Genomic DNA, 25,366 nt, shown 5'->3' with positions numbered 1-25,366 from the left:
TGAATATTAAATCATGATTTATTATATAGATGTCAAGTACATCTGGAAACATTTTCATAAATATCAATCAACAGTTTTGAGTCATTGGCAGTGTTATGTGACAGAACTGTGACAAGTACCACTCCGATACACATCTTTATGAAGCCATTGTTCACGATCTCATATTTAAAAATACTGTACGTATCATTCTGCATCAGTTCTGATTTACAAGTTTGATGACATCAACATAGCTTTGTGTTTAATAGATGAATTTTCACTGGTCCAGTAAACAAACAGGGTAGAGGCAGCAACACGACATTGTATTTCCAATGAGGTAATGTCATGATACCACTCCACATTGCCCCACCTGTTAACCTGAAAATAATATACAGTACATAAGAATAGCTTTTATTATGTACATGAGATTAGTTTGCTGTAAAATTTCTAACCATTATTTCTCCTGATTTAACATAATGAAATATGGAACATAATTAACTGGTGATTTTTCAGTCATTTGACAGCTCCCAATATCGTCTATACTCACTTACAAGACAAATCCAACTGCAAACTGCATAGATTCAGATCTGCCGTTACATAATGTGCCAGAAAATCTGGGTCTGCGCAGCTTTTTAGAAGCTATAAGTAGACCCCCAAAAAAGTGCCTGATCTGTAGGTGTGTTATGCTATGGCAGATCAGGATCTTTGTTGTTTGCTTTTTGATTTGACTTATAAGTGAGTATATATGGTAACAGCTTTAAATGAGCAAAGGCCTTATTTACATATGCAATCTCTATCAATTAATATGTCATCACTAATCATGTATTTTGGTGTTTCATCCATTACGGCATCATGGTTCATTCATGTTAGTTTTTTTCTTAAATTTTGGTTGGTATCATATAGTCATTTGCTCAACTTGGAAACAATCTAAACAATGATTATTTTCTTGACGGTGAAACAGATTAGTGCAGATTGATGTTTGATGTGACATATATACATATGTACTTACTTATAGGTCAGGTCAGGTCAAATTGCAAACATCATCGACCCTAATCTACTGTTACATAATATGCCAGCAGATCAGGGTCTGTGCCATACATAGCAGTAATTGTATTTACCTTGGTCCCAAGGCACTTTGTTCATGATAACCTTGAAACAGTTACTTTATTTATTATTCAAAATATGCATGTTACAAAGAATAATGGACCATAATAATGACTGTTCACACCATGTGCTTTGACCTGCAATTGTGAAAATGTGATTGCCAATCAAGGTCACAACAGAGGGCAAGATGTATTCTAGTTTGTAATCCCAGCATATATTTTACATTAAATAGATGTCATAAATCTATTATTTCTTTCTAAAATCGAAAAGAACATACATTTAGTATTCAATTGCGTCTAATAAAAGACATATGAAGGTTAACTGAAAATCTGATATTGTAACATGAATTTGTGTGGGTTTGGTAGGACAAGAGAACGAGGAACAGGGAAAAATAAAAGTGTTAATTTGATTAGTTTAAATGAGTATTCATGATAAGATTAAGGTTTATTTAGTAATATTAGGTCCATAAGTTTACATGGGAGCCAGAATGTTGTAAATCATCAGATTACAATGGATTCAAATCAGAATAATATAAATCACCAGTTTACAATGAAATTAGAATGATTTGAGTCACCAGTTTACATGGGAATCAGAATAATTTCAATCATCAGTTTACATGGGAATCAGAATGATTTTAATCATCAGTTTACATGGAATCAGAATGATTTAAATCATCAGTTTACATGGAATCAGAATGATTTAAATTATCAGTTTACATGGGAATCAGAATGATTTAAATAATCAGTTTACATGGAATCAGAATGATTTAAATTATCAGTTTACATGGGAATCAGAATGATTTAAATCATCAGTTTACATGGGAATCAGAATGATTTAAATCATCAGTTTACATGGAATCAGAATGATTTAAATTATCAGTTTACATGGGAATCAGAATGATTTCAATCATCAGTTTACATGGAATCAGAATGATTTAAATCATCAGTTTACATGGGAATCAGAATGATTTAAATTATCAGTTTACATGGGAATCAGAATGATTTAAATAATCAGTTTACATGGAATCAGAATGATTTAAATCATCAGTTTACATGGAATCAGAATGATTTAAATTATCAGTTTACATGGGAATCAGAATGATTTAAATCATCAGTTTACATGGGAATCAGAATGATTTAAATAATCAGTTTACATGGGAATCAGAATGATTTAAATAATCAGTTTACATGGGAATCAGAATGATTTAAATAATCAGTTTACATGGAATCAGAATGATTTAAATCATCAGTTTACATGGAATCAGAATGATTTAAATTATCAGTTTACATGGGAATCAGAATGATTTAAATCATCAGTTTACATGGGAATCAGAATGATTTAAATAATCAGTTTACATGGGAATCAGAATGATTTAAATAATCAGTTTACATGGGAATCAGAATGATTTAAATAATCAGTTTACATGGAATCAGAATGATTTAAATAATCAGTTTACATGGGAATCAGAATGATTTAAATCATCAGTTTACATGGAATCAGAATGATTTAAATCATCAGTTTACATGGAATCAGAATGATTTCAATTATCAGTTTACATGGAATCAGAATGATTTAAATAATCAGTTTACATGGGAATCAGAATGATTTAAATCATCAGTTTACATGGAATCAGAATGATTTAAATCATCAGTTTACATGGAATCAGAATGATTTAAATAATCAGTTTACATGGGAATAAGAATGATTTAAATCATCAGTTTACATGGAATCAGAATGATTTAAATTATCAGTTTACATGGGAATCAGAATGATTTCAATCATCAGTTTACATGGAATCAGAATGATTTAAATTATCAGTTTACATGGGAATCAGAATGATTTAAATCATCAGTTTACATGGAATCAGAATGATTTAAATTATCAGTTTACATGGGAATCAGAATGATTTAAATAATCAGTTTACATGGAATCAGAATGATTTAAATCATCAGTTTACATGGAATCAGAATGATTTAAATTATCAGTTTACATGGGAATCAGAATGATTTAAATCATCAGTTTACATGGGAATCAGAATGATTTAAATAATCAGTTTACATGGGAATCAGAATGATTTAAATAATCAGTTTACATGGGAATCAGAATGATTTAAATAATCAGTTTACATGGAATCAGAATGATTTAAATAATCAGTTTACATGGGAATCAGAATGATTTAAATCATCAGTTTACATGGAATCAGAATGATTTCAATTATCAGTTTACATGGAATCAGAATGATTTAAATAATCAGTTTACATGGGAATCAGAATGATTTAAATCATCAGTTTACATGGAATCAGAATGATTTAAATAATCAGTTTACATGGGAATCAGAATGATTTAAATCATCAGTTTACATGGAATCAGAATGATTTCAATCATCAGTTTACATGGGAATCAGAATGATTTAAATAATCAGTTTACATGGGAATCAGAATGATTTAAATCATCAGTTTACATGGGAATCAGAATGATTTAAATTATCAGTTTACATGGGAATCAGAATGATTTAAATCATCAGTTTACATGGAATCAGAATAATTTAAATCATCAGTTTACATGGGAATCAGAATGATTTAAATAATCAGTTTACATGGAATCAGAATGATTTCAATCATCAGTTTACATGGAATCAGAATGATTTAAATTATCAGTTTACATGGGAATCAGAATGATTTAAATCATCAGTTTACATGGAATCAGAATGATTTAAATCATTAGTTTACACGGGAATCAGAATAATTTAAATCATCGGTTTACAATGAGAATCAGAATGATTTAAATAATCAGGGAATCAGAATGATTTAAATCATTAGTTTACACGGGAATCATAATGATTTAAATCATCAGTTTACAGTGAGAATCAGAATGATTTAAATTGTCAGTTTACATGGGAATCAGGATGATTTAAATCATCAGTTTACACGGGAATCAGAATGATCTAAATCATCAGTTTACAGTGAGAATCAGAATGATTTAAATTGTCAGTTTACTTGGAATCAGAATGATTTAAATCATCAGTTTACATGGGAATCAATGATTTTAATCATCAGTTTACATGGGAATCTGAATGATTTAAATCATCAGTTTACATGGGAATCTGAATGATTTTAATCATCAGTTTACATGGGAATCAATGATTTTAATGATCAGTTTACATGGGAATCAGCAGGATTTTAATCATCAGTTTACATGGGAATCAGAATGATTTTAATCATCAGTTTGCATGGGAATCAGAATGATTTAAATCATCAGTTTATCTGGAAATCAGAATGATTTAATCGATCCATTTACACAAGTCTGATCAAAACGTGTTCAAAAACAACATCAAGGGATGCTGCTATATTCAAAACTGTGAGAGATCTTTGTGATATAAAATTAAATCTCAAATGCAATACCAGTAAACGAATATGAGAGTTGATCAAACTCCAAAATACAATCTATAGGATTGTCACAAGCTGATCAGATTAGAATTCAGATCATCTCATTAATTAGTCAAGACGTTGTTCTTAATATTAAACTCATCAAATATCTTCATAATAAGAGCTTGCATACACAAAAGTTCATTAATATCTGTTCATAAATATAGTTTTTCTGAGTTAGTACAATCCTGACAAATAAATGTAAGATCACTTAATTAATATGTGCAAATGTTCCTTCTAATTAAACCTGTATTTCATCTTGATGATATGGGTATATATTGAATAAAACTGTTATGAAATAACAGCATCAAAGGTAGCAATGAATTCCATCAATCAGATGCCAGATGTCACTTACGATTAAAGTGTTTGCATCAAATCTCATCAAACTCTATTTAGCAATACAGCTTATGGGGTAGCATATGTGTGTGTGTGTGATTTAGATTTTCAACGTAGCTTTAACAATTTTTCAGTCATATTGCTACAATGTCTGCAGTGTGGCAGTTTAAAGTGATGTCTAGCACTGGGACATTATGTGGAAGACATGTAGCATCAAATCCCACCCAGTCACATTATCCTGACACTAGTCCTAAAACTAACCTCTTAATGATGAATGTCAAGCGAGGCAGCTGCTAGTACCATTTTTATAAGTCTTTGGTATATCTTGGCCAGGGTTTGAACCTGCGACCTCATGCATCTGAGGCAGACAATCTAACCACTAGGCCACCGGATTGGTTTTTAGGGGTAGCAACAAGTTAGCCAATCATATGTAAGGTCACCCCATTAATATATGAACAGCTCATTCACTATTGTACATGCTGAGATTTTCTTGATGATACTCTTCTATACAACAAGTTTAAGTTCAGTCTGTTCTATATATATATATATATATATATATATATATATATATATATATATATATATAACACATGCATTTGTTGATAAACACCTGAAGTAAGACAGATGATACCCAAAAAGAATGATGCAATTATATACAATATATTGTCTTACAGTCAATATAGCACACAAAATTTAATGTTAAATAATGGCCATTAAATTATCTCACATAAACACATGGACATAAAAATATCTCACATAAACACATGAAAATGTTGTTTGCTGTGTGACTGAGTTTCATTATAGTTGATGAAGGCTGTCAGTTTTTTCTTCAGATGAACAAAATTATGCAAGCTGGAAAAGGTAAAGTTGCATCATATGGATCCAAGGCCATTATGAATTTGAAGCAAAAAATGAAAATTATATAAATACCTGAAAATCTTGTTCTACCCTTGAGAGTTGAACTGCCTTCTCCACATTTATATGTCTGTCTATTAACGCCAGAGTTAAAATGACTGACCTCAAAGCTTCCACGCAATACTGATAACCTACAAGAAAAATGCACTGTGTAATAAAAGGGAATCGGAATACTAGAGTACAAATCCTTTTCACTGATTTAATAGGTACAAATTAATTTTTACCATGAAAGGAAGCACAATTTTTTCTCATTCTCACAATATTCAAGAAAATTAACATATTAAAAGTAATATATATAAAAGGGTTACCGACACAATATAAACATATTGTCTTTATTTTTCTGTCAGGTACAGTGTAACCTACCTTAGTAGACACCAATTTATTGCAGACACCTGTTCATAATGGTTACTTTTAGTGATCCCCAATGACAATGCTTCTTTAACTGTCAATTAGATAGCAGACAGATGTCTAACATGGACAGCTGGCTGTGAATGGTGAACAAGGTTGCATATAATGGACGTTGTAGCCTAACATATACATGGATTTGCTTCCCTTGCAACAAGTGCTATCAAATGTATGCACAAATCTAGTTTGTTTTGAAAATTAACTACCAGTGTTCAATGAGGATTTTCCACTAGGTCCCATTACAACATCAGACTGCTTTGCATTACTTCCTAACTGATACGAACTTTGTTCCATCAGGCTGACAAGAATACAAAGATAGTAAAATACACCATATTGATAAACAAAATAACAGATGGAATGTCATGTAAACTATTGACATGTGACTTAATCTGGGTGAAATTTAGTACAAGGTTAATAGTGCTCTTGATTAAATGCAGTCAAGGTAGAATGTATTATGCTGACTTCAGTGAAAAAAAATTATTTTAAGGTCAGTAATATTGCACATGAGCATGTCTACTTCTGACTTGGGTCCACTGGCATTACAAGACCCATGCTTTTATGTTAATGCAATCTTTCCTTTATAAAGATTGAAGGTTACAAAGAGCAGAGAATATAAATGAAGCTAATTTTATATTTAGATTTTACCCCAAATTGCTTTTGATGACACTACCAACTGTTGGAATCAAATGCCATGTCGGTCTCTGTTCTTGGGGCTCATTATAAGCAATTATAATGGTACCTTGATTCCTGCAAAGCTTTTCAGTATCCCCCTTCCCCAATGTGTCACCTCAAAATAAGCCATACAATTTAACTGATTTGTGTTCCTATTTGGAAAATACTGGTAAGGAAGGGTAAATGAGTAGAAATACTAAACAAGTTGAAGACATTATCAGAAACATATATTTACTTAAATAATGGCAGTTAAAATTAGTTAGACTAGATGTATATACAGATATGCATATCCCTGGACTTAATGCATGTTCATATAATACTCCAAGCAATGCAAGGGGGAAAGTAAGGGGAATATGAATTTCCAATATACCCCTTTTTGTGAACAATTTTCTAAAAATTTGGCCAAAAGAGGAGAAAGGTAAAACCTTGGCACATTTACACCAATCACATATCTAGTTCACAAAGTTTCAATAAGATAATCCAAGTGCCAAAGAGCATTAACAAACTTAATTTGAAAAACAATTTCTTGATGAATAATTCTCAAAAATGGACAAGAGAAAAAAAAAAGTAAAACCATATTACACAGCTGTACAACCTCATGTCGAGCATTCTGTCAATAAAATCATTCAAGCAGTGTGGGACGGGAAGTGATGATGAGCTTAATTTTCAAACTATCCCCTTTTCTTGCCAATTTTTCAATAAAATATCCCCAAAATGGGCCAGAGGAAAAATAAGATATACCCATTGTTTTTCATCAATATCTGCTACATATTTAAAATCCTGCAAAGGGTGTGGGTGGAGAAGCAATGCCAAAGCTTCTTCACAGATGGATACAGACAGACAGACAAATACACTTGGCAACAATAATTTCCCCTTCTCTGAACTTAAATATGGGGATAAGAAATTCCTTAAAGCAGTTTGGAAGAGAAACACTGACAAGCTGAGTTCTCAAAATACTGCTTTTCAACAAGTTTTATACAAATCTCCCCAAAATGGGCCAGAGGAAAAAATTACTAGAAGTAATGACAAGATGAATTCTCAACATTACCTGTTTATGCAAAAAATGTTCAAGAAATTTATCCCAAAACATGCTTGAAAAAAAAGTAACACTTTATTGCACATTTTCATCAAACATGTACCTAACCTACAATGTTTCAGTAAAATTATACATGCACCCTCACCAGATCTTGGAGAAGACCCTGAGGTGAAGGGTTTCATGATGAAAGGTTTCGCGATGAAAGGTTTCACTACAAATGACTGATTACCTACGAATAGTCTGAAAGCAGGGGAATAAGTGAAATTGAACTATCAAGATTGAGCAGTAGATTCTTCAAATCAAATGAGAAAGCATGTATGTCACTGATTCCAAAAGCATCATGCATACACTATGGCCTTCATCTCTAGAAGACATATACAAAAGTCAGTCCCATGAGGACACAACCCACTGGCTTCCCAAAATGATGGTAAGCCAAGTGAGATTCTCCCACTTGCTGAGATGTGACCTCATATAATCAGAGACTAGAACTGTTCCAGTCTGCAAACTTTTGGTCACCACTGGGACAACAGAATAATCTGCAATCAACTCATGAACAGCCCACCCCGGAACAAGGAAACACCAGTGTGTGTCTAATAGTATGCACTTTTATCGCTGAATGGCAGTCATTGTTGTGTTGTGACAAGAAAGCTCTTTTGACACTTGGACTTACCTCTCTAAATAATGTAATAAGTCTGCCAGAATACAGTAAATGCATACATTTATGCATATCTTTGCTCAAAAAGAGATTGATGTGAACGTCGGAGTCCTGCTACTAGGATACTACTACTACTACTGATTATCACGATGATGACTTAATAGAACGCTTAATCTTTAGAAAAGCTCTTTACAAAATCAAACACAGGAGCATAAGAACCGTTTGCATACAGACAACATTAAAGCACATGAAAATGAAATATTACACAAAATAACAACATGAAACAGGTGTACAAAAAATAAAAAAAAACACAAAAGAGATTTATAATACAGTTTCCAATGATAAATGCTGACAAATGGATGAATGTCAAATATTTTTTTGCTGGTGGAAAATATGTGTTTTGAGAGCACTTGTGATTAACAACATGGTGTGTTTGTGTCTAAGATCCAGACAATTCATCATAAGTAAATGGACCCAAAAAAGCACAAGACTGTTTTTACATCAGGAATAATAAGAATATGGGTGTCGCATAATGAACAATAAGAATAATCCTAGTTGCAGTGTTTTTGACCTTTTTAAGTTCTACAGAAGACACAGTGGCAGACCAGAAAGAAGACTGTTACAATAGTCAAGTCTAGAGAGTACTACTGAACACAATGGATTTTTGTGGCATCAACTGTGAGAAGATTGCAAATAGTACTGACACATCTCAGCTCCATGTATGCTGTTCTACAGGTGTTCAGGACATGCTGGTGCCATAAGAGAGAGCTATCTTAAGTAACATAAAAATTTCTAAGTGGTGGTCTAAATTTAATGGGAATGTTGTTGACATTAATTGATTATGGTAGATGTTGGGCTTGAGAAATTCTTTGTAAAGCAACAAGCAAGGCTTCAGTTTTACCATCATTCATTTGTAGCTTATTATACTTCATCTATTACTTAACATCAGAGAGGCATTTCTCTATGCTTTGGATGGTGGAAGCAAGTCCATTTGGACAGCTAGATTGGTATAGTTAAGTGTCATTTGCATACAACTGGTGGGGCACTGGATGGTGATTTATAACACTTGACAGGGGCTGCATGTATAGAATAAAGAGAACTGGTCCAAGAACAGAACCCTGTGGTGCACCATAACAAAGATTATCTGGGCTGGAATGTTTACCATTTATTGAAATAATTTGATATCTGTCAGTCAAGTATTACCTGACACATGATAAAGCAGTACTGTGGTTGCCAAAAATATGCTGCTGATGGTGAAGCAAGATATCATGGTCTACTGTATCAAAGTAATGTGAAAACTGAAATCTTCCCATCATCTGAAGTGGATGGAAGGTCATTAGCAACTTTTAGGAGTCCAGTTTTATTGCTGTGATAGGGGTAATAGGCTGACTGGGCATTGCTGAAGAGATTATGTAAATTTAACTGAGATGCTATTTGAGACAGAAGCACTTTTTCTAAGACTTCATGAGAAGCTGGAGACAGAGCAATAGTTTTTCTAGTCATTAGGGTTGATGGATGTTTTCCTTCAAAAATGGTTTTGCAGTTTTAAAAATGGTGGAAAAACACCAGTAGAAAGAGAAGTATTTATGACGTCAGTCACACCAGGCAGTATAGCATTCAGACACTCAAATAGCAGTGGTGTAGGAATTGGATCAAGTTTACATGACTTTGGGGCACACTTCTTCAGGACTATTAACAAAAAATCTGTAGATATAGGCTGAAATGTTGTGAATGGAAGTTGTTGAAATTCTGCATCATAGTTGTAAAGTGAGGATTGCTCAGATAGTACAATGCTGTCAAGCTGATCTCATAGTTTTCACTTTAATGTGGAAGAAACTAGTAAACTGATCTGGTAGACTGTCTAGGGAGGCTTTGGTTGGAAGTGGTGTAGATTTGTTCCTTGACAATAATTTGTCCGTAATGTAGAAAAGCTGTTTGCAGCTTGTACTCTCAGTGAGTTGTGTACTGAACCAGGTGGATTTTGCTGCATGGACTACAATGGTGACATTCCTTTTGTCAACTTCATAAATCTGCTTATGTACTGTCAGACCAGATGACAGCCGTCTCTCAGCTCAACAGTGTTCCCTCTTTGTAGCATGCAGCTTGTCACTTATGCTGCTGTACTATGGAGCACATTTCTTCACCGAGACTTGACTAGAGGTTGTAGGGGCATGTTTATCAAGCATTGAGTGCAGTGTTGACAAACTCAGTTCTAATTATACCCCTTTGTTGACCCCTTCAGCTACAAATCTCTAAAGACACCTGGCTACAATGCATATCAATTTCTATAAATCTGATTACACTTGATACAGCCCTTACAAAATATGCTCAAAAATATTTAACAAGATTACCACAAATGTCGCACTATATGTCTATGTACATACCTCAAATTTTTGGTGCAGAAACCACTTTTTTCAGCGATCTTGACATTACAAATTGTGAATCAAATTTTCTGATAATGCTGGGTTTATCTTTTTCTGCTGTCAGTCATAATGATGTGTAAACACAAGTAAATGTACTTATAAAGATACGAAAATGTTGACATGGTTTCTTGTTTTTTTATACACATGTTTTACTTTGGGATCACTATTTTTTTATATTTTTTGTATCCCCAGCTTAAATAACAACAGTGATAATAATGGTGTCATACTGGTGATATTTCTGATTTGAGTTGTATAGGTAATGTATCCATTGCTTCATAATTTATCTTCTATCCATGGACCAGGCAAATGTGTGTGTGTGTGTGATTTGGATTTTAAATGTAGCTTTAACAATTTTTCAGTCATAAAGCTACCCAAGCAAATGAACTTCCACATTCAAACAATGATACTAAACAGTTTTATGAGTTCTAAAAGTTCATTACTGTTATGTATATCTATATTTCTTGTAACTCCTGGTATATGGCCAATGTGGGTATGTGAGAAAGCTTGCCAGTAGCTTCTCATGGGTCAGTGGTTCTTTCCGGCGTTTTCCCGGGTTCTTCCTCCACCATTAATACTGGCCGCCATGTATAGCCTATCGTGTGCTGAAAAATGGCATTAAACCCTACAACTACAACTACTACTCTTGGTACATGATTTTATTTATGCTTTGTAATTTTTATTCAATATTGTAAATTGTACAGAATATCTTGGATTTTGCCTATATGGCATAGGGTCTGTTAAGAGTAAAATTACATAAGATCTATAAATAGATACATATATGATGACAATTACTAATAATAATCTTAAAATAAGACTTAATAGTGCCATTGGATTAATTTCTCATTGGTTGATGGGGTTTGGATGGTTATAGAAGAATTCAGTAACTTTCCAATGGTTGGGTTAGGTCACAAGAATAGGTGTTTTTGAGACAAATTTAGTAAGATCTGTCATGTGGGGTATATTGTGAAATATAATCAAAATAGATGATGTATATAAGGAGCAAATGAGCGATCAGGTTCATTCCTATTTTTGGAGTTATCCTCATTTCTTGTTGTATGTCTGCAGGCCTGTTTTATGTTGTACTTAGATATTATCGGAGAGGAAAAACATTAGTTTGGACTGTTCAGTGGAAACAGACAGTGCTCATTACTTTGACTATAATATTATTCTGGGACTGTTGTGAATTATTCGTCAGAGTTCTGGACAATGCCATATTGATGTCATGATTCTTGGCAGACCAGTACATTTCCAGTTTTGAAATTTATAAGGATCTTTTCACCTATTTGGCCTTCATTGAACTGTGTCAGGATTATTTTGGATTCACTTCATAATACGGTAAGTTCCTCTCATAATTTCATTCATAACTTTGATAATTCAATCATTTGCTAAGTTTTAAAAACTTTTTAGTTTTTCTTCTTTCTGTTACTTAGTTTATGACCAAAAAGTTGTAACAGTTACACATATGCCATATATAATCTCCTGAATAATTTGTAGTATTGAAATGGCCAGAAAAATCACACTTATTAATGATGTCATGAACTTAATAATGTAATCAAGTGCAGTCATGTGAGAAAATATCATCCAACATGATTTCCTTATATGGGCACACTCTATCATGCACAATAATTTGAGAAAATGTTACTCTTACCAAATAAGGCCCAATCACTCATTGATAAGAGATGTCTTTCCAGGGTTAGGTATGTTTCTTTGGGTACTTTAAGACTAGCTATTCCTGTTGTTGTCCCGATCTCTACCTTATACCTGAAAAATGTATATGATATAATTATCCAACCTCCACCAAAAATAGAAACTGAAGAAAAAGCAAATTTTGAAGTAAATTATTTTTCTTGATAATACTTACCAGGTCACATTAACATTAGGGACATAAGCTGAACTGAAGAGGTAAGACACCTGTACGGAGTTGTCCAACATAATCAGAACTGACTTTTTGCAGATTCTGTCCTTCTAGAACTGAAAGGCATTTATGATGGATTTCATATGGAGGTTTATGTGATGAGGTAGTTCCCCTGGTCCCCACTTGCTGCTGACCATATTCAAAGTCAGGCAACAAAAGTGGGCTCCAAACTATGTTTTTTTCAGGTGCGCATACAATCACTTCTGCTTGGGGGTTTATCCAGAGGAATTCATGCCATGAACCAACTGTGGTTGCATCACTAACACAGGAATTATTGTGCCTCATTAGTGATAATGATTGAAAGGACTGGAAAAGGGCACCATTTAGCCAGCAACATAGCTGCCAACCTTCCAGGCTCACAATTAGTGAAAATAGGGATAAAAAGTCGTGAATTTGGACATGAATTCGTGAAAAATGCCATGACAATAACTCCATCCACTCTAACCACTCCGACCGTCAATACTACACTATATCAAGTTGCAAAATAAAAATAAAACACTACATATATGCAGAAATATTTATTTATCAAGACATGATACTGTGGCAGACTTGAACTTCCTCAACTGCTTGATCGTAAATTTGTTTTCTAAACAGTTCCGACTTCTTGCCTGCTGGTTGATCTTGGGGACTAAAATTGCTGACAAATTTTCTGCAGCTAAGGAGGCCCTAAAGTCTGTCTTATTTTTTCTCACTAAAGAAAATACTTTTCACTGTTGCTGTGAGGAATGCACAGGAGCTGCAGCATTTTTGGTTCTTCCACAGGAAAATCTGGAAGCGATTTTCGAGTCCGGGAACATTTGTCAGAACAAATGTTTAGCATGGTCTCCAGCTGATAAAGGTAGATTGTGTTTGACAAGAAAACTAACAAATAATGCTTCAGCGTTAGTAGCTTGCAGGTCTTCCGCCAATGGTTTAAAATATTCCAGAGCTGAAATCTGCGAATTCTTAATTTTCCCAATTTCTACGTGTTTTTTGCAACCAACATTCTTCCTCACATCGTCTCTGTGATGGCACACTGAGTGCAAAAAGCATGAATGAATATCAATGTTTAATGGCAGAATGCACGGCCAATTTTTGATATATTCCAAATTAAACTTTACTTTTTGAGTAATACATTTCTTTATCCTTGGTGGTGAAGACATTTTTAAGATCTTACATGCGATGCTGAACGGTAACTCAAATCAGTGTTTTGACGCATGCACGGAGCAAATTTCTGGTTAGGCCCCAGTTTCTCTCAAAAGCATTTGTAAAACTACTCTTATACATATAGATTAAAATAGGCTAAAATGCTTGCTACCGGGCCAACTGTACTAATCGGCTGTAGATCTACTAATATCGTGACCAGCAGTACCAGACCGTTTCGGCAACTGCGAATATCACGACTAGCACTTAACAGGAAATTGGTTATTTTATTAAAGATTTAAAATAATTGAGGATTGGAAAATTCGTGAATTTTTGGCTTATGGCGTGAATCTGTGAATCACTGAAAAGGTTGTGAAATTCACACCAAATTCATGAGGGTTGGCAGCTATGCAGCAAAGTCATATGTAATATGTGCGTATAAAGGCAGCCTAGTGGAATCAAATCTGCTGCCACATTGAATAACCAGAAGGTTTGCAAGAACTCTCTCACTGAAATACCCATCCAACAACTATACGAGTTAAACAAATCCATATGGCGCAGGCATGATGGCAACAAACAAGATTGAGACTAGTTATAACTTTCATACCAAGTGGACAAAACATTGGGATGGGTGACGGTCAAATTTTTCCCCAATTCAAGAAAAAACCAAAATAATCAAAAAGGGTCAATGGATCACTTCTGACCTCAAGGAGAATAGAACTTACCATACGTTTTTGGAGGAGATTGTCCAGATACACTGCAACTGCCATAGAGGAAGTCAGATGGAACAGGGTGGTGATGCAATCAATAATTTGGTAATGACCTAGGAACTGATATTTAGACTGAACAGAAGGACATGAAACTGGTAAACTTTGTCACAGTAAGCAAACCAAAGAAACTTTTGTGACACCAGATGAATATGGACATGAAAGCAGGCATCCAGATTGATGGCATACTTGTCCCTTTGGAAGAAGAGATTTAAATCTATTGCCATCTCTATCTTTAACCTCAGCAGAAGAAAGAATTCTTTGAGGGGACTAGGTCTATGATTGGCCTCAACTTACCTTTGGCCTTTTTGCTACAGAACTGCAGTAGAGCCCGGAAATTGTGGTTTTTCTACAATCTCCACTGCCCTGTTATTGATGAGTGGCTATATCTCCTGCTGAAGGATTTCAATCTTCTCCTGATCTGATGGCACATCCGTTAGGAGTGGAGAGGAAGAAAGAGGACATGGGACAACATAAATCTGAGGCTAGTCTGAAATAACATTGTTTTGTGGCAATAGGTTATCTAATGTTATTGGAAATGTGTGTTTCTGATGGCCCCTGGTGGACTGTCTGTGGGTAGTGGAAGTCAGCAGCTAGAGACTGGAGGCTTTGGGGTGGAGAAACTTGGTTTCCTACCCTGGACTGGTTTAGCTGTCTGTTGGCATGAGGTGGAGGTCCGAATAGCAATCAGGATGTAAAATATCCTTTTGCTTGACTTGCCTATCTTCTGTCCATTATGACAATATGGCAAGGATGGATGGCCTCTAAATGGATGATATGGGTGTAGCATCAAGTTGGAGGGGTAGTTCTTGAGCTGCCAATGTCTGAACTTCTTCAAATTAGCTCCCAAACAGCAATGGCAAGCCAAATGGAGTCATACTTAAAGCAAGACCATGATACTGTTTTTTTAACAAAGCATCATTGAGTGCAAAAACATGTCACAATGTAACAAATTAAGTCTGGCAGAGGCAATCAACATATTCACTATTGACTGCTGCTTTATTAATGGCCTGGGCAATTTGGGGCACTGACTCTCAGGCATGTTGGCTGTTTTCCATGTCACTCTCAAAATTGCCATGGAGGAAAAATTCAACACTGAAAACGCAGTGACAATATTCTGAACCTGCTTTGATGTGGTGAGAAACTTTTAAATCCACTTTATAAAAGACATGTTACCTACCAATACAATTTTATCTAATGCTGGACTTCAGTATGATAGGCAGTGGCATGTGTCTTGTACTAGACTGATTAAGGTCAGTGTCCATTTTATGAGAAACAATTTCCTGTGGCAATGATGATATAATGCCATTGTCTTTATATAGTTTATGGCAAATAAACTGCAGGTAGGCAGTGTGGACAAACCAGTTCTGATGGATGATTTTATCATACTGGTAAAATGGCTGGTTTGCAGGGAGTATGGCTGGCACAGTTACCAACTGTGCAGAAGGCAGTCTGGTTGGTGCCAGTACTGGCCATACCATGGGAATGGCTGGATGAATGTATCAACCACTAAAATCCCTGTCATAATGTGCTTGGGTAGTCTTATGCCTGGTGAAACATAACGATCTATCACTAAGATCTTTGTAATTGTGATTCTATGTAGCTCTTGGCAAGTTAGTATTGACAACTGTGTCCTTGGCATGTTAGTATTGACAAATCTATCCTTAAGATCTCTGTCAAGATATGAAGACCTGGTGAGATGGATGGATCTTTAAGTAAGATAAACTGGATGGCCAGCTCACCTGGTTGGAAGATCGCGGACGGCATCAGACAGTAATACAGTAGTAAAGGATAGACCCATTTGATCTATATATAAAAATACATGCATCCAGACATACAGGCCTGAAGGCAATGTTTCGATATGCAGGGGAACTTATGCCACATAGGCTGCCTAGAAATGGAGGTATAAAATCAAAGTTGAATATTTGGAGGGCAGATGCAATAACATATTGAGCAGGGTAATTACCTGAAGTTATAATGATATTCAAGTTCTCATTTTATAATGATTATAGATATTTACATGTACAAATTTGTTCAGAACATTCAGAATCATATATATTTAAAAGCTTTTTGTTTTTGTTTCTTCATATCTTGGCAAAATTTACAAAATAACAACCAATAAACCTGAGTCGCTCAATTGAAATGAATCCTCAAATCACGAAATAGTTTTAGTAATAGAAGAATAAGGAGCATGCCATTGTCTAATGACCTTCACTAAAAAATAAGTGTCGATTCAACCCAGTCAAAAATCCTCCTTGACTTTTGTTCATGTTTGTAGTTTGTGTTTGTGAAAAAAGGGACATAAAGGTAACAAAATATTCTTCCATTAAAAAATACTGTGATGTGATTTGGACAGGTTTGAATAACTTGTTACTGATATCAGATGGAAAAAACTTTTACAAAAGCCAATGTAAACAAACTACAAATCATTTGTAACAAAATCCTAGCAAGTTAAATACTTTAGCCATTTTTACTTCCTAGGTACTTCATTAAGAAGGTAATCTGGTGCTTGCTTCAGGATCATTGTTGAAAGAAATGGTTTAAGCAATCTTTCAGCAACTATTAATTTCAGTGACACAATAATCTTTATTCTTTAATCTGAGTTCTATTCAACCTTTACTCTGAGTGCTCTGTATGGAAAATCAAAGTTTGTGATGCTTCAAGTCTTTACAGAATTAAGTTCTGGTCTACATGAAAATTTTATAAGTTTCCTTTAAACCAGATCACTACCTTTTCATAAACCAGTCTATAATTGGATCCCACTGTTGACACTGGAACTGAAGCAATTCTTCTGGTTCTGCCAATCTGTAACTGTGAAAAGAAATAACAACAAAAAACAAAAACACTAACAAAAATATATTACTGAATATAAGACTGAATGAAAAGATGAATTTTAAAAACAAGAATTTCTTATTGCATTTCTCTATCATCACTCAAATAATTTTCATAAGTATACAAAATACAATCTGTTTTGTTGAAATGTTTCATAATCAGAAGATTGCCATATATTCTTTGCAAAAGTTTATTCCCAAGGTGACTCAAAACAGTGTGTTAGATGCCAACAGGCTGGTTCCTCATACAGTGTTGTGTCAGATGCCAACAGGCTGGTTCCTCATACAGTATTGTGTTAGACGCAAACAGGTAGTTCCTCATACCGTATTGTGTTAGATGCCAACAGGCTGGTTCCTCATACAGTATTGTGTTAGATGCAAACAGGCTGCTTCCTCATACAGTATTGTGGTAGATGCCAACAGGCTGCTTACTCATACAGTATTGTGTTAGATGCCAACTGGTATTATTAAATAAGCTGCATAATGAACAACATTTTCTTGCTAACAAAACATGAACTTTAATAGAAAATTGACCAGCATATAACAGTGTTGTCCTAGATTTTCAATGCCAGTAAATTACAGTTAAATCTGCTTAAGCGAGCACTGCATAAAAAGGTTATCTGTGTATAATGGCTAAGTTGAAAGGGTTTCATTTATATATAATCTCATTTACTTTAATATAAAGACCAAACCTGCTAATATAGATCACTTTTTGATGGTCCCCTGAGTGAAGTTATACAAAGTTTTAACTACTGTAAGTGTAGTTACTATTCTCTGAGCTTGACTCTCTCTTAGGAACAAGAGACATACTGATAAAATGACAGACGTTGAGAGAGAGATGGGAATATGAAATCACAGAAGATGTATCATACAAAAAGATGAGGAAGAGAAGGAGAAATATCCATGCAACAAAGCCAAGTTGTAAGTTGTGGTCATAATATATTAAATTACAGACCAATATGTATATTATGAAGCATTCTGAAGAAATAAAATTTCAATTTCAGAAAAAAAATTCAGCTAAAATATTCTGAATTTATTATATTAATAGATGCACTAGTCATTATGACATTAATCCATATCTTGAAATAGGTCAACTTATAACAATTTTCATGAGATAAAGAGTATGTAAAGTCATGAAATAAACTTTCCCACCTGAGTGAGTAGATAAAGTGTGCCTGAATAAACTAATAATAGTGTCACACAACTGGCTTAAATTGTTAAATGATCAGTGCTTGCACAAAATTGACTGACGGATGGTTATAAATGGCTTATCAAACTTCGGTGTTGCATGTATATTCTAAAGTCATGCTGAACACCAAATGAGATGACAGCTCTCCTAAAAGACTAGCTATAATGTTAAAGCTGAGAAAGACCCAGGTACACAAGTAATACTGTTCAGTTTAGAACAATCTGTTCATGACGATTTAGTTATTAAAAAAATTTCATTCTCAATTTTTCACTTTTAACATTTATTTTTTATGTATTTATTATTATCTTCAATAGTGCAATTAAAATGATCATATTTAGCAACTGTTTTAGTAAAAGGAAATAGTGAAACTGAAGCTAACACATGAAAATCAACTAAGAGATATATGAAGAAGCATACATACACACACATATGTGTATATATATATATATATATATATATATATATATATATATATATATATATATATATATATATATATATATATATATATATATATATATATATAATGCCAGAACTTGTAATCCACATGTTGAAAACTACCTACCATACTGTGTCTGTCTCTAGGAAATACAAACTGGCCTGTATTAGGTCCTCTCTGGTTCGCTGTGTTGGGTTATCTATTGCCATGTTACACAGAGATGTCTGTTAAAAATAGACTTCAAATCAGAGAACCATATTTAATAACAATAACACATCTACAAACAGCATACCAAACCCAAATCTATCATTGCTTAATTTGCTAGAAGGTCAATCAGCAGTGTTACTTGACATCCTCAGTAGTCAGTAGAGTGACAATCTGATCAATGGATAAATTATTGGACTGAAGATCAGTGCCTGTTATTGGGCACATGGTGTATATGAGGAAATATTGCCTGTTAAATGATTCTCACATAAAATCTCTTCAAAATTACACTGACATTTCATTACAAAAAACTGTTTTAAAGGAGTACTATAAGAAATTCAGACATACACGTTTCCTTACATATGTATAACTTGCACACCAAACTGCTTAAATTCTCAATAAGAGAGAGTAAATCAACACCGGGGGAAAGCTGCAGTGTCATGTAAAAATACAACAGTGGAGGGTATATAAAGTACCTATGATGGAGGTTAAACCCTTACCAAGTTGAATTTTTCCACTAGATGAAACTGATTTATTTCCACTTGGTTTAACCTTTACTGTCCACAAAATAAAGCAATAGAAAAAGCCACAACTAAGGCAACAGTGATATGGCTACAATGAATAAATCATTTTCAACTAATCACAATCAACATAGGACAGGCTTAAATGTTCCCTCAAGCTGTCATTTAGATACCAGGCAAATAAATAATAAAATGTTTCTACTAAAAGACTAAAACGTTTACTCAACACTCAACAGTCTGATATAAGTTTAACTCGAGCAATAATTTTGTGAACTTTGCAGAAATAATTCTTAGGAGAGAATCTGAGCCAGAAATTTCATGACAGTGTCATCAACAGCTTTGCATCTTTAAGAAAACTGCCAGTCTTAGTGTTGACGTAAGCTGTAGCTTCTGCCATGTTTCCATGCATGTCATAACTTATCACAATACTTTTTTTCAGTTGGTAATCCATCTGTCTGAACTCCATTTCTCTATCCAATGGTAAGCAATTAATATAATTCATCAAGATATATATATGCAAGGATAAATATATCTTAAATAGAAATTTGTGTATTATTTCAAATATCAAATGTACATACTGACAAATTTGACTTTAATTCAATCTGTTTACATTTAGGGAGTGGTTGTTGCAGTGTTTTATTGATCTATAGCATTTCCTTGCTGTATATGCAAGATTTTGTTATAGAAATAAAATGTCTTATTTTATCACAGGCTATCGAAGTACTGGTGACATACAACCTTATATGTACCAAGTGTCCATTACCAAGTGCATGTGTCCATTACCAAATGCACATGTCCATTACCAAGTGCATGTGTCCTTTACCAAGTGCAAAGGCATTTGTCCAATAGCACAGGCATATGTCCATTACCAAGTGCATGTGTCCATTACCAAGTGCATGTGTCTATTACCAAATGTATGTGTCCATTACCAAATGCATATGTCCATTACCATGTACATGTGTCCATTAGCAAAGGCGTTTGTCCATTAGCAAAGGCATATGTCCATTACCAAGTGCATGTGTCTATTACCAAATGTATGTGTCCATTACCAAATGCATATGTCCATTACCAAATGCATGTGTCTTTTACCAAATGTATGTGTCCATTACCAAATGCATACGCCCATTACCAAATGCATGTGTCCATTACCAAGTGCATATGTCCATTACCAAGTGCATGTGTCCATTACCAAGTGCATGTGTCCATTACCAAAGGCATGTGTCCATTACCAAATGCATGTGTCCTTTACCTAATGCATTTGTCCATTAGCAAAGGCATATGTCCATTAGCAAAGGCATGTGTCCATTACCAAGTGCATGTGTCTATTACCAAATGTATGTCCATTACCAAGTGCATGTGTCCATTACCAAGTGCATGTGTCTATTACCAAGTGCATGTGTCTATTACCAAATGTATATGTCTATTACCAAAGGCATATGTCCATTATCAAGTACATGTGCCCATTATCAAGTGCATGTGTCTATTACCAAATGTATGTGTCTATTACCAAATGTATGTGTCCATTACCAAAGGCATGTGTCCATTACCAAAGGCATGTGTCCATTACCAAATGCATATGTCCATTACCAAGTGCATGTGTCTATTACCAAATGTATGTGTCCATTACCAAAGACATTTGTCTATTACCAAATGCATATGTCCATTACCAAGTGCAAGTGTCCATTACCAAGTGCATGTGTCTTTTACCAAGTGCATGTGTCTATTACCAAATGTATGTGTCCATTACCAAATGCATATGTCCATTACCAAGTACATGTGTCCATTAGCAAAGGCGTTTGTCCATTAGCAAAGGCATATGTCCATTACCAAAGGCATGTATCTATTACCAAATGTAGGTGTCCATTACCAAGTGCATGTGTCCATTACCAAATGTAGGTGTCCATTACCAAGTGCATGTGTCCATTACCAAATGTAGGTGTCCATTACCAAGTGCATGTGTCAATAACCAAGTGCATTTGTCTATTACCAAATGTATGTGCCCATTACCAAGTGCATGTGTCCATTAATAAGTGCACATGTCAATTACCAAGTGCATGTTGTGTCTCTTGATGATGTTTTCTTGAGCATTCCACTCAGTGGCAACTGCAAGGGCAAGTGCTTCATTTGGAACCCTAAATAAATTTCCGGTTGGTGTCCTTAATTTCCTCTTGTCTAAGTTTATTTCAAACCAACCTAAGAAGTAACAAAGATTCATCATTAATCTATTAGTCTTTGAAATAAATTAATTTGTGAAGGTAACCACCCCATTATTAATGCCAATATATGATAATGAAAAAGAAAAGTCTTAAACACTTTTATAAAAACAAAATGTCAATGAAAGCTTTATGCACTTTGTTTCAATTAGCAATAATCAGTGAAACTGTCATTTACTGTACAGTTTACCAAATTACATATTTTAATACTCTTATCCTAATTATTTTCAGATTGCTACATGCCTGAAATGAACACAAATGTAATTAAAAATATGTACACGAGAACATGCTGAGTTGCAGTCAAGAGGCATATTTAATTGATTATTGCATGTAATTTCTGCAAGTTCACCTTTGTTTTTAACTGAAAAAATGGGATGCTCATATTCACTTATTTTCATAATAAAGTCAATTCTGTCTACCAGATCTACTATATTAAGCAATCACTTGTCTTAAACAGTCAACATTTCAAGATCTAGCAGCCACCTGTTTTGAGACCAATTCTCTCACTTTCCACAAGTATGTTTAAGATGGGTTTATTATTTTCACATATGCAATTTACATATTGCTGTCAAGTATTTAGCTGTATATGTTCTTTATTCTTCCCTGTGCAATTTACATATTGCTGTCAGGGCCCCCGAGTGGCCGAGTGGTCTAAAGCGCTCACCATTATGGATCACTGCCATCTCACCTCTGTCTGCGTTGGTTTGACTCTCGGATTCGGCTAATGTGGTTATGTGAGAAAGCTTGCCAGTAGCTTCTTGTGGGTCGGTGGTTCTTTCCGGGGTTTTCCCGGGTTCTTCCTCCACCATTAATACTGGCTGCCATGTATAGCCTATACTGTTCTGAAAAATGGCATTAAACCCTACAACAACAAGAACAACATATTGCTGTCAAGTATTTAGCTGTTCTTTATTCTTCCCTGTGCACTTTACATCTTGCTGTCAAGTATTTGGCTGTCATTCTTTATTCTTTACTGTACAATTTACATCTTGCTATAAAGTATTTAGCTTTTATTTATTTTTATGGGGCTATCCATTTAGTACATATGCAAAAATCTGGCAAAGCTTGACCCCTCCCTCCCTGTACACATGCATACTTTTTACACCCCACACCTACATAAGTATGCTTGATGCCCCACCCAAATTCTACAGAATGTCCTATATTTAATCCATGCAGAAACGATCAAGGATTAATAATATTAACATGTTTAATAAAACAGATAGTCATCCAATATTGAATGTCTGGCTGCATGAAAGAAATAAGCTGCGTAACTTTTAAAAAAACTGTCTAGTGTCCATTAAAATTCAAATGCCAACTGAACCTAGTTGAATAGGTTATGTATTAGGCAAATTAGTATCTAGGTTTCACCCCCACTGTTTCCTATGCATACATACATTATCAGTAGACACACACACCCCATATGCAAGCATATGTATTTGGGTTACCCCCCTCCATGTGTATGTACTAAATGGACAGCCTCTTACTGTGCACTTTACATCTTGCTGTCAAGTATTTAGCTGTTCTTTATTCTTTACTGTGCAATTTACAGTCCAACTCAACAAGCATCCATCTCAGAAACATAATCAACTGGCCTCTTACAACAGGTGGTTAATAACTGATATGGGTTCATTTCTTTAAAATTTGGTTGAAGGAAGTTGAGAACGTGGCTAATAATGGTGACCTCTAAGGCAGGTCTGACTATAATTGACTGACCAAGAAGAACAGCAAGTAACGAGACAAGTTCAAAATGAAACATTAATACAACATGAAAGTACATACCATTGTGTTGGGATATGTATGCATGTCTGTAGAATTTCTTAAGTTCTGAAATAAAGAGATTCATACCTCTTAATATAAAGATGGAGTTTTAAAAAATGGAGAATAAACAACTTCTTGACTCTATGGCCCATTCAAATATTTTCCCCAAAATACACTTTGTAAGATTGGAAATAATTCCTATTCAGAAAACTCTTGTTTATTCTTTAAAAAAGTTGATATCCATGGCAGTTGTTGAAAGATCTGTTAACAGGTAAGCTTGCTGGTTCACAGTATTGTAAAAAAAATAATATGCACCGAAAACAATAACTTTATGAAGATATGCATAAAAATACCTTTCTTTAATTGCTAAATATTTAAAAAATTCCTTACCATTATATGAGTTCTACTGACTCATTTTAAAATCAACATAGAAAGTACAGTTTTGATTTTCACAGAAATAGTAACAATCAATCTCTTAGATAAATCAGATTCCTTATTATATAATAATTGCTGAACAATGTCAAACTGTCGTGAAACTACATGGACTTCTTTACATGTTATTGATCAAAATATTTGTTTTAAAATATTTCATTTTCAAGAAAATGCTCAATTGTAATTTTTTATATTTTTATATTCTGGTCACATGTAAAAGGTCTTCTCTGCATACATTATATCCTAACAAGCGTGAACGATCAAAATTTTCTGCTAATTAATCTGCAAATCCAAACATCCCATAATTTTGATTTTGAAAGTCAGAAAAGTAAATGGTCCAAGTCACTTTCCTAATTTAAATTAAAGCAAATTGGGCAAAATGCTAATTTTCATACTCTAATCACTTTGTCTACCTGCCATATGTACTTGCATATAAAAAGAGTCAAGCTCCATATTACACAGACCCAGATCTGCTATTGCTTAATGTGCTGGCAGATCTGGGTCAGTGAAGCTTGTCTCAGTAGTTTTTTTGTGTGGAATAATAAGGATAAAATCCCAAATATCCCTTTTATAACACCGCCAAAAATTACATTGGAAAATCTCTGCCATCAGTAATGGACTTATAAAAACCCCAGGGGAACGATAAGTTGCTTTTTCTTTAATTTCAGGTGCAAAAGCCGTGAATGGAGCATCATCTACATATCAAATGGGACTCGGCATTGATTCAGAATAGGCTTCAATAATAAATATGTGTAAATTTTGTCCTATACAGTATTAAAAATGCATTTATCAAACTTCTATTTGCTCTTTGTATGCAGTATAATAACCTCTTGTGCTGAAAAATCTAATCTTTGGAACCATGCTTATTATCCTTTCTGGTCTATGGCAGCAGAAAAGCAGTTTCGCAAATGCCGTACACATAGAACCTGACATTTTCAAGGGCGCAGCCATCTTGAAATATAGACAATGTTACCTAACTGATGATTGGACAATATTTGCGGAAGTCGTAAATTAACCAATCAATAAAT

At 34.3% G+C, this 25,366-nt stretch overlaps 1 protein-coding gene across 2 annotated transcripts; it reads right to left on the bottom strand.

The window, feature by feature from the left end:
• On the bottom strand, window positions 1-25,286 carry LOC149806160 (ATP synthase mitochondrial F1 complex assembly factor 2-like). 2 transcript variants are annotated; one of them, XM_089951057.1, is made up of 8 exons: window positions 25,166-25,286; window positions 23,928-23,972; window positions 21,983-22,128; window positions 19,337-19,434; window positions 17,482-17,562; window positions 12,596-12,708; window positions 5,772-5,887; window positions 1-354 (listed from the first exon to the last, which is right to left on the bottom strand). In XM_089951057.1, the coding sequence occupies exons 1-8, from the start codon at window positions 25,269-25,271 to the stop codon at window positions 205-207; spliced, it is 855 nt and encodes a 284-aa protein (XP_089807183.1). In that variant the 5' UTR covers window positions 25,272-25,286; the 3' UTR covers window positions 1-204. The 2 variants fall into 2 exon arrangements, with proteins under 2 accessions (XP_089807183.1, XP_089807184.1); XM_089951058.1 differs by lacking the exon at window positions 23,928-23,972 and having other exon boundaries at window positions 25,166-25,284.
• Between the last annotated feature and the right edge of the window lie 80 nt (window positions 25,287-25,366).

Source organism: Sinohyriopsis cumingii, chromosome 2 (genome assembly GCF_028554795.1).
Source record: "Sinohyriopsis cumingii isolate HCF-2022 chromosome 2, ASM2855479v2, whole genome shotgun sequence".
Classification (NCBI taxonomy): domain Eukaryota; kingdom Metazoa; phylum Mollusca; class Bivalvia; order Unionida; family Unionidae; genus Sinohyriopsis; species Sinohyriopsis cumingii.
Note: the sequence above shows the minus strand (reverse complement) of the source record. Positions and strands in the feature narration are given on the sequence as shown.